Source organism: Elephantulus edwardii, unplaced genomic scaffold (assembly GCF_000299155.1).
Source record: "Elephantulus edwardii isolate Elephantulus edwardi_28Jun2011 unplaced genomic scaffold, EleEdw1.0 scaffold00012, whole genome shotgun sequence".
NCBI classification, from domain to species: Eukaryota; Metazoa; Chordata; class Mammalia; order Macroscelidea; family Macroscelididae; genus Elephantulus; species Elephantulus edwardii.
The window spans coordinates 2953079-2964595 of NW_006399762.1; the positions used below are offsets into that span (position 1 = coordinate 2953079).

General features: G+C 38.6%; 1 protein-coding gene across 2 annotated transcripts in view; it reads right to left on the reverse strand.

Annotated features, from left to right (window-relative positions):
• The window catches only part of ADAD1 (adenosine deaminase domain containing 1 (testis-specific)), a 99078-nt gene that overhangs the window by 25394 nt on the left and 62167 nt on the right, over window positions 1-11517 (reverse strand). For both annotated transcript variants that reach the window (XM_006881047.1, XM_006881046.1), the window contains exon 8: window positions 4647-4876. In XM_006881047.1, the coding sequence (XP_006881109.1) occupies window positions 4647-4876 (230 nt within the window). The remainder of the gene's footprint in view (window positions 1-4646; window positions 4877-11517) is intronic.

Below are 11517 nucleotides of genomic sequence, written 5' to 3' on the forward strand. Positions count from 1 at the left end.
CAACACAATAACAGTAACAAAGATTACAAGCTGCTTTTGATATATTCTTTCTAAATGTCCCTTGAGTGTTCCAAATCCAGAGATACTGAGATATGAAGCTAATTAAAATAAAATGTGTAAACATAGAGAAAAAAGTTAGGAGGAAATATGGTCTGAGAAAGGCTTGTTTTACCAATAATGAACAGAAGAGATGAGTTGAAATGAAAATAAAAGAACTTTCTATTTAATGTAATGTGATAATGACATTAGTTACACCTAATAAAGAGGTGTGAAGAAAGAAAACAAACACAACAGAACAATCTATGAGTAAAATGCTTTTAAATACCATATTGTTTCATCAAGATATTTTAATTAGAATAAAAGGAAATTTTACAGGAAGAAAACCCTATGTTTACAAATATCCTATTAAAATGACTTTATATTTCTGTAAGTAGTCTACAATGATTTACCAAATCTGAGATACGATTATTGTTATATCTTAAGGGAACTCTGGTAGCCTGGTGGCAAGAAACTGTTGCAATCCCAAAGGCACATGGTTCAAATACACTAGCTGCTTTGTGGGAGGAAGACAGGCAATCTCCTCTTGTGCAATTAACTGCCTCTGAAAACCTTCTGGAGGGTCAGCTATGAGTCAGTTCTGATTCGACAATACACAACAACAACAAGGCTGACTCTTGTTCTTGGAAAAAATATCTCTCAATTATGTCATGCAATTTATTTTATTTGATTCATTCAAAAATTTCTAAAATGACATGAAACACAAAAGCTGAAAGTCACTATGAATGAAGACTAGTGTAAAATACAATGTATTTAAACTTTGTAAGCACATCAATATAAAATTAAAAATGAAGCAGAGTTAAATACAACATAAAAAAACAAAAACAAAAACAAAAAAACCCTGCTGGAGACCTGGCTGGAAATTCGCTCAAATAGAAAAAAGTCTTTAGTATTTATACAATAAACAAACAAGAATAACAACCCTCCCCAACACCCCCCCCGAAAAAAAATAATAGAATAATGAAGTTTTCTTTATAAAGAAAGAATATACTAATGTGGAAAGATTTCTAAGATAGATTGTTAAACCAAAAAAAAGCAAAATACAGATATCTGAACTACATAATCTGTGTTAAAAAATAGGAAACTAGAAAGCATGTATTTATTAAAATAAACTATACATACAAAAACAAGGAACTGAGAAACAATGTTTCCTTGTATCCTTCCAGAGAGGAGAAATTAGTGCCTGGACACTAGACTGGATGAGAGAGACTTCATTTGAATATCCTTTTAAATTGTTAACAGTGTAACTATTTTCTATTTAAATAAAATATAAAGATTGGGAAAATAACTAATAACCATTTCCTTTTTATAATTTATTAAAAGCACACTAAAGAATGTTGTTGTTATGTGCCCTTGAGTTGCCTGCGACTCACAGCCCTAAATCCTGCTCTGTCCTGTGCCAATCACACTGTCTCCGACAGGGCAGGAGGGGAACACTAATAGGGTAAGAAAATACAATAGCTTTTATTTACATCTCTCACTGTCATCAAGGAACCAACTCATAGCTGACCAGCAGGCAGGTTTTCAGGGGTTGTAAAAAGCAGGCAGCTTTTTCAGAGGACACTGCTCATCTTTCTTCCAAGGAGTGACTGATCCTAACAGCCAGAGTTAGCAGCGCAACTCTCTGTGGATTGTTGTTGTTGTATGCCGTTGAGTCACTTGCAACTCATAGCGACCCTAGGTACAACTGCCCTAAACTCTGTTCTACCCTGTGCCAATTGCACTATCTCTGATACACCCATTCCGATTACCCCAGTCACTGAATCAATCCACCTCATAGAGAGCCTTCCCCTCCTGCACTGTCCGTCCACCCTAACAAGCATGATGTCCCTACTTACAACATGTCCAAAGTATGTTAGACGGAGCCTCAGAATCCTTGCCTCCAGGGAGCCGCCTGGTTTAACCCTTTCTAGGATGAATCTGTTTTCCTAGCAGTCCATGGTACCCTCAATACTCTTCTCCAGCACCACAGCTCAAAGGCATCAATTCTCCTTCTATCCTCCTTAGTCACTGTCACTGATATATAACAAGTGACAGCAAAGACCATGGCCTGTATCAGACGCACCTTAGTTTCCAGAGAGACACCATTGCTCTTGCTTTGGAGAGGTCCCTAACAGCAGACTTTCCCATGGCAATGCACCTTTTAATTTCCTGGCTACTGGTGTCAAGATTGTTGACTGTGGAGTCAAGCAAACTAAAGTTGTGAACAAGCTCAATCTCTTCACCACCCATCCTGATGCTGCCAACTGGCCCAACGGACTAGGCTTAGTGGACTAGGCCCTCTAAAAGAAATTCCTCAATAAAATGGGAACACCGTAAACAAGAGAAAATTGTTGTTAGGTCCTATCACATCAAATATGTCTCACAGAGGCCCCATGAACAATGGACTCGAATTCTGCCCTATCCTGTCTTTCACTGACCCAAGCATGATGTTCCTTTGTAAGGACTGGGTGTATTTTGAACTACAACATGCCCAAAATATGTGAGATGGATGTAGTTTCACCATCCCTGCCTTTAAGGAGCATCCTGACTGCATTCACTCCAAGTCATATTTGTTCTTTTGGTAATCTAGTAGATATTAATTCTTCTTCTCTGACACCACAACTCAAAGGTATCAATTCTGTCATCTTTAGTCATTGTTCAACTTTCAGATGCCTAGCAACTGAAAAGACCAAGGCTTGCATCAGATGTACCTTAGTCTTCAAACTGACATCATTGCTCTTAAACACCTTACAGAGTTTCTTTGACAGCTGATTTACACAATGCAGAATGTATTTTGACTTCTGGTGCTAAGAGTGTTGATTGTGGATCCATGCAAGATGAAATTGTTGACAAATTTGATCTTCTTTCCATCTATTATGATGTTGCCTACTGGCCCAGTGGTGAGGATTTTTGTCTTCCTGATGTTGAGAGACATATTGAATATTTGATCTTCTGCATCAAGTGTTTCAAGTCCTCTTCAGTTTGGGCAAGCAAGGTAATCTGTGTAGTAAGGGTTGCTGATGAGTATTCCTCCAATTCTTGTGCCTGTCTTCTTCATAAAATCCAGCCTCTGAAATTATTTACTTGGTACACAGATTGAATACAGCCCTGCTGTCTAACTTTTTTGATTTGAAATTATACAGTGTTCAGACAAGAACAGCTTCTTGGTCTAAGTATAGGGTTTGCACTACCCTTCTGATCATTTACTTAAGCATCTTTTCCTTTTTTTTTGTCTTGTTGACTTTTGAAGGTAATTTCTAGTCTCGTCTGACATCCATTTTGGTCTTTATCACCTGTCCTTGCAATGATTCTCCCCCACCCCCCCGCTAGATGATATCCTTGATGTTATCCACAGCTCATTTGGTTTTTCATCATTAGTGTTCAGTACCTCAGACTTATTTTTAATTATGATTTTAATGTAAGTTTACAGAATTTTTGGATTTTCAATCATTTGCTTTTGCACATTTTCCTCCCTCTCGGGCAGTTCATATTCTTCTTCTTTTTTCTTTTTAAATATTCATTCATAGTTTCACAATTTCTTTCTTCCTCCTCTGGTCTTTCTCCCCTGGTCCACTCTGTAATGCACCTCTTATTCTGGACTCTTTTTCAGCTATATAATGCCCAATCATGTAATACTTTTAAAGAGTTCTTTTCCTCAGCTGTTCCAAAGCAGAGTTCATTATCTCTCTACTCTTTTCCTAAATTACCCCCAAATCCCTGTCAGTTCTGCTTTATAACAATGGTGTTATGTAGTATTTGTCCTTTTGGAAATGAGATATTTCACTAAGCATAATGTCCTCCAGGGTCACCCATGTTGTGTAATATTTTATAAGTTCACTGTTCTTCAATGCTGCATAGTATTCCATTGTGTGAATATGTCATAGTTTTTCTAGCCATTTGTTTGTTGATGGGCACTTGGGTTGCTTTTATCTCTTTGCTATTGTGAATAATGCAGCAATAAACACGAGTGCGCATCTGTTTGAGTGGTGGCTCTGGTTTCTTTAGGGTATATTCACGGTAGTGGAAATGCTGAGTCAAATCTCAGATTTGTTTTTGAGATGGTTTTCAAATTCTAGTGGGATAGACTCAAGGTCCTATTTTGGTTGTTGAAGACTTATTTTGATTTTCTTTAGCTTCAATTTATATTTGCATGTTAGTATTTGATGGTCTGTGTTACAGTCAGCACATGGGCTGATTTTGACCTCTGACACTGACATAGTTCACTCAAAAAACTTAAAATTATTACCATAAGAGTATCAACAAGTTTATACATTTACCTGCCATCCAAAATAAAAACCAGCAAAAGAAAAGGCAAGTGAAGACAGCATGTAGCTATTTTACAAGAGTAACTTTGAAGAACAGCGTTTATGAGAGTAAAGCTTTGAAACACTGAGGCTTTGTGAAAAAACATAAAGGAACTCCAAATGGTTTGCAACAAGATAACATATAAATAATCATTCTAATATAAATCTAGTATTCTGTAACAGCACAAAAAGATGTAAACTATTTACACTATTTATGCTCTAGATACTTCCTATTCACTTGACAAACCATAACCATTACTGTAAATTTATTAGTTAAAGAAGACAAAAAAATGTTGCACTCACCAATCAGTATACTGCTAATATAAACTGGCTGTATAAAATGACTCAGCAATGCTCCCTGAACACCAAGTACTTCCCATCTTGTCAATTTATCACTTGATGACATACTGCTTATTCGATTAATGACATCTGCAGGACAGTAAACTGTCAGGTAAATTTTGCCTTCAACAGCCACATGAAGACTTAGTTCTTCATTAGCTTCATATGCAGATAAGGAATGTGGATTCAGACGTCTAGGGAGGAAAAAAACCCAATTTCTTTTAAAAAATAAAATGTCCAAAGTAAAACCTACATGTACTTAACATAGCCTCTAGTATGTTTAACTTTGCTGTATATAATTAATTCAAGTAGTAAAAGCAGGTGAAAATACAAAGAATAGCTTCCATTTTTCAGTAATAGAGAAAAAGTATCCACAATATATGTAGGGTGTAAAACATAGTTTTAAAATTATTGCAATTATCTAATTTCTTAAAATCAAGTGAAAAGTAATTTTTGTTTTCAGCAGTGTCAGTTATTTCCTTGCTCTGTAAACTTAAAAATTATACAAAATAAGGATATAAAAATTTAAACTAACAACTTTATTAAATAATCGTCTCCAATAAAATATGCTCAAAAGACAAATCTAAAATTATTTCTTTTAAATTTTCAGAGAACATTTCTTACTCCTGTTTTCAAAAGTATTACTGGAAAATTTTATCAAAATATTACCCAGGGGGGAGCTCTGGTGGGCTAGTGGCAAGAAGCTGCACTGCAATCCCAGAGGAGCACGGTTCAAATCCACCAGATGCTCTGCAGGGAAAGGAGGGACAATCTCCTCCTGTACCAGTCAGAACTGATTTGACGGTACACACACACACACACACACACACACACACAAATAATAAAATAAATTAAAAAATAATAACTAAAAAAGTATTACCCATAATTTTCTCTGGATATTTATATTTGATGTAAATTTTGCTTTCTTTTTGTGCTTGTCTCTTGTGCTCATATTTCATGCTATCTAATGAAGGTTATTAAATGAAGAAATTAAAAGGCGCATTGCCATGGGAAAGTCTGCTGTTACGGACCTCTCCAAAGTACTGAAGAGCAATGGTGTCTCTCTGGAGACTAAGGTGTGTCTGAAACAGGCCATGGTCTTCGTAATCACTTGTTATGCATCAGAGAGTTGGACAATGACCAAGGAGGATAGAAGGAGAATTGATGCCTTTGAGCTGTGGTGCTGGAGAAGAGTATTGAGAATACCATGGACTGCTAGGAAAACAAACAGATTTGTCCTGGAAAGGGTTAAACTGGGTGGCTCCTTGGAGGCAAAGATTCTGAGGCTCTGTCTAACATAATTTGGACATGTTGTGAGGAGGGACCAGTCCCTGGAGAGGGATATCATGCTTGGGAGGGTGGAGGGACAGCGCAGGAGAGGAAGGCCCTCTATGAGATGGTTTGATTCAGTGACTGGGATCGCTATGAGTCACAAGCGACTCGACGACACAAAATAACAACAACAACAAACAAGTGAAGGTTACACTAACCAACAGTGGTTACACTAGTCATGGCAGGCAAAAAGCACTCAAGAGACCAGAGCTGGAGCAGGCAGCAACTGCACAAGTGGAACAATAGTGGCTGCAGCCTCAAGACAGAGTGCCGCAGCAGGAGCAAGAACGATAGGACTGCACACCTGAGCCACTACATCTGGGACTGGCTGGGGGGAGGGTGCAGGGTAGTGCTGACCAGGTAGGACTAGGATCAGGAGAGGCAGAAAGAAAGGATCAGAAGTAGATGCTGGCAAAGCAGGGCAGGGGCAGAACCAAATAACAGGCACTAAAGTGTGGAGGAGAGGGCAGGGAATCAACACTTCTGGTAAAATAGCTTGTCTGTTAGATATTGCTCTAAGTTGAAAAAATTAAGGCAGACTAGGGAAAAGAATTGGCCATCCAATTCTGAAACAACAGGCCTACAAAACCGCTATGTTCATTCAATAGAGCATACTTAAATCAGACTAGCAAATATAGCACCTGAAGAGAAGCCCTCCAGCTGGTAAGCACAACACAAAAAAAGAGGAACAGTTGAAAGCAGAAACTAATTACTGGAACATGAAATGTGGAAGCATGGATGTAAATAAATTGGATATTATTAAGAGAGAAATGGAACACATAAATATTGACATATTAAGCATTGGCAAACTGAAATGGTTGGACATGGGACATTTGGAATCAGAAAATCATATGATTTACCATGCAGGAAATGAAAAGGTGAGAAAAATGAAGTCACATGGTTATAAAAAGCATTTCCATATTATGCAAAGTGGATGACCCTAGAGCACATTATGCTGAGTGAAATATTTCAGTCACAAAAGGACAAATGTGGCATAGGGCCGCTACTGTAAAACAGGACTGACACTGGGTTTGAGGGAAGACAGAGAAGAAGGGGAGGAATGATGTATACTGCATTGTAACAGATGAGGAAAAGAACTGTTTAAAAGGGATATATGATTAGGTATTATTGCCATGACAGCACTACAGAATGAAGGCAGCACAGTGCAGTGGACTTGGGGGAAGGGATTGCATAGCAATGGAAGAGTGTTTCTTTTACTTATCAAGAAGAAAAGTGAATTGGGGGGGAGGGGATGGGTAGGGAGAAAAGTTCAACAATGAATGACTGGAAATCCTAAGTTTCTGTAAACTTTCATTAAAATTAATTTTTTTTTAAATTTCCAGATCCATACTGAAATAAAATGCTGAGAATGACAGGATAATATCCATAAAGTTCTGTCAATACCATCATCAAGCAAATCTATGCACCAACAATCAGAGCCAAAGAGAAGGAAATAGATTATTTCTACCAACTTTTGCAATCAGAAATTGATCAAACATGCAACCAGGATGCAAAAGTTGGTAATAGATAAGAAGGACCTAGTCAGGACTTAGTGACAGAAACTAGGGTGGAAATAAAATGACAGTCTTTTGTACAGTTAATAATTTATTCATTTAATCATATATCTTATAAGAAACATAAACACAAAATAAACAGTGAGGACACACATACCTCATCTGATGGTCTACACAGGAATCAGACTGATGTATCTGTGGCAAGAAACTCTGGAAAAGCTCAAAATTCACTATGAAAACTAGGCCAGGTGCTTATTGTGGAAACAGACTGTCAACTACTCATATGCAAGTTCAAACTGAAGCTAAAGAAAATTAAATGAAATCCACGAGAACAAAAATTTGACCTTGAGTGTACCCTACTTGAATTACAAGCCATCTCAGGAACAGATTTCAGGCCCCACACACTAATGAGGGAAGGTCATATGAGCTGTGGGTGGATATCAAGAATATTAGCCATGAAGAATGCAAAATATCATTAAAAAGACAGAAGCGGAAGAACAGGCAAAGATGAATATTGGAAGAGCCTTGAATATTGCACTAGAGCACCAAGAAGCCAAAGCAATAGGAAGACATAAACAAGTTAAGGAGCTGAACAGAAGATTACAAAAGGCAGCTCAGAAAGACATATTATTATAAGAAAATGTGCAAAGAGCTTGTTGTTGTTGTTGTTATGTGCCGTCGAGTCACTTGCGCCTCATAGCGACCCTATGTACAACAGCCATAAACTCTGCTCTGTCCTGTGCCAATCGCACTGTCTCTGACACTCTCATCCCAATTATCACAGTCACTGAATCAATCCACCTCACAGAGAGGCCCTTCCCTTCCTGCGCTGTACCTCCACCCTAGCAAGCATGATGTCCTTCTCCAAGGACCGGTCTCTCCTCACAACATGTCCAAAGCATGTAAGACGGAGCCTCTTGCCTCCAAGGAGCCACCTGGTTTAACCCTTTCCAGGATGAATCTGTTTGTTTTCCTAGCAGTCCATGGTATTCTCAATACTCTTCTCTAGAACCACAGCTCAAAGGCATCAATTCTCCTTCTATCCTCCTTGGTCATTGTCCAACTCTCTGATGCATAACAAGTGATTGCAAAGACCATGGCCTGTATCAGACGCACCTTAGTCTCCAGAGAGACACCATTGCTCTTCAGTACTTTGGAGAGGTCCCTAACAGCAGACTTTCCCATGGCAATGCACCTTTTAATTTCCTGGCTACTGGTGCCAAGAGTGTTGAGTGTGGAGCCAAGCAAACTAAAGCTGTGTACAATCTCAATCTCTTCACCATGCATCCTGATGCTGCCAATTGGTCCAGTGGTGAGAATCTTTGTCTTCTTGACATTGAGCCTCAATCCATATTGTAGGCTGCAGTCCTTGACCCTCTGCAGCAGGTGCTTCAGGTCCTTTTCAGTTTCAGCAAGCAGGGTTGTGTCATCCGCATAACGCAGATTGTTGATAAATCGTCCACCAATCTTGACCCCACATTTCTCCTCATAGAGCCCAGCCTCCCGGATAATCTGTTCTGCAGTATTGCAACTTGAGGCTTGAAATAGTTCTTCAAGTCCTTCAGCTTAAAAAATGCTGAGTGAGTTCAGCCATTTAGAGTAGGAAAATTAAATGCTCACTCAGCATTTCTTAAGTTGAAGGACTTGAAGAACTATTTCAAGCCTCAAGTTGCAATACTATGGATGTTATGGGCAGAATAGTGAATGATCCAGAAAGCATCAAAAGTAGATGGAAAGAGCACACAGAGTCACACCTATAGAAAGAACTGGCCAAGACAGAAGTATTTCAGGAAACAACTATGTTCAAGAGTCAATGATGAGGAAGGAGGAAGTTCCATCTGCTCTGAAAAAAAATTGGCAAATACAAGGCCCCAGGAATTGATAGAATAACAACTGACATATTTCAACAAACAGATGCAGCTCTTGAAATGCTCACCAGGATGTGCCAAGTAAGACAACTACCTAGCCAACTACTGAGACAGAGATTCATATCTATTGTCATTTAAAAAAATGGTGATCCAACCGTGTGGAAATTATTGAATGATATCACGAATATAACACACAAGCAAAATCATTCTGAAGATCATGCAAAATCAGCAGAGAGCTACCAGAAAGACAAGCTGAGTGCAGAAGAGACAGTGGCACTAGGGACATCACTGCCAATGTCAGATGGATCTTGGCCAAAAGCAGAGAGTACCAGAGGAATGTCTGTTTCAGTGATTAGGTAAAGACATTTGACTGTGTGATCACAACAAATTATGGCTGACCTTGAGAAGAATGGGAATCTCAGAACACCTGACTGTGCTCATGAGAAACCTATACTTTGGCCAGAAGGCAGCTGTCAGAACAGAGCAAGGAGAATAATGCATGGTTCAAAATCAGAAAAGGAGTGTGATAGGGATGTGTCTTGTCTTCATACCTTTACAATCTGTATGCAGAATAGATCATTCAAGAGTCTGGACTTTATAAGGAAGAATAAGGCATCAGGACTGGAGAAGACTCATAAATAACTTATGTTATGCAAATGACACAACCTAACTTGCTGAAACTGAGTAATACCTGACCTGAAGAGGGTCAAGGACAGTAGCTTGCAATATAGACTGAAGATGAATATGAAGAAAACAAAAATTCTCATCTCTGGGCCAGCTGGCAGCATCGTGACAGATGGAGAAGAGATTAAGACTGCTCAAGATTTCAACTTTTTCGGTTCCACAATCAACATTCGTGGCACCAGAAGTCAAGAAATCAGAAGACAAATTGCATTAGTGAAATCTGCTGTCAGGGACCTTTCCAGAATGCTAAAGAGCAACAATGTCAGTCTAGAGACAGGTGTGCATGATCCAGGCAATGGACTTCCCAATTATTGCTATGCACAAGAGAACTGGACAATGACCAAGAATAACAGAAGAAGAATCAGTGCCTTTGAGATAATGCAGACGAGTTTTGAACTTATCACGGACAGCCAAGAGAACTAACAAGTCCACCCTGGAGAGGATGCAACCAAGCTGCTCCTTGGAAGTAAGGAGTCTGAGACTCCATCTCACATCCTTCGGATAAATAGCCAGGAGGGATCAGTCTTTGGAAAACGTTAGCATGCTTTGAAGGATAGAGGGACAGAGCAGGAGAGGACGACTCCAGATGAGATGGATTGACACTGTAACTGGGGTAATGAGGGTTGGTGTGTCAGAGACAGCAAGATTGGCTCAGGAAAGAGCAGGGTTCCAAGCTATTGTATATAGGGTGGCTATAAGTCAGAGTCAACTCAACGGCACATAACAACAACAACAAAAACATTCTGCTCATTCTTGTAATAATATTTTGGACAAGAATTACAACATCTCAAAATAAGTGGTGCAAAGCATAGTGAACTGGGGGGCAAGGGAGAGGGAGAAATTTGTGCAACAATGAAAGAATCTTTTTAAAGAGAAAAGTGAACTGGGGGTTTAGTGAGGTAAATGTGCAACAATGAATGAATGGAAATCCAAGTTTTGTGTAAACTTGCATTAAAATATCAATAAAATAAAATAATAAAAAAGATAGAAACAAGGTTTTTTAACAGGTATAGAGGAGGTGGTAATTTTAAAATATCACAATAGATGAGATGAGTAAGGGGGGAAGGATTTTTGGGCTTTTGTATTCTACACTAAACAATTCAAGTCTAGAAAAGAAATGTAGGTATATAAAAATTACTTATTCTATCTGGTAGGAATTCTGAAATATACCCACTTATCATGTACCAATATTATTACGTCCCAAAGACCATTATGTGAATATCAGCATTATGAGAAAATAAAAGATGACAATATCAAGTCACAAATGGAGGATGATGACTTAATTATATAACTGCCAAATCACTGAGAATTATGGCCCAGTACTCACCAAGTTGTGCCAAGAAATCTGGAGAACAACCATTGGCCAACTGACTGGAAGAGGTCTATATTTGTTCCTATTCCAAAGAAAGGTGTCCCAACTAAGTGTGGAAACTACAG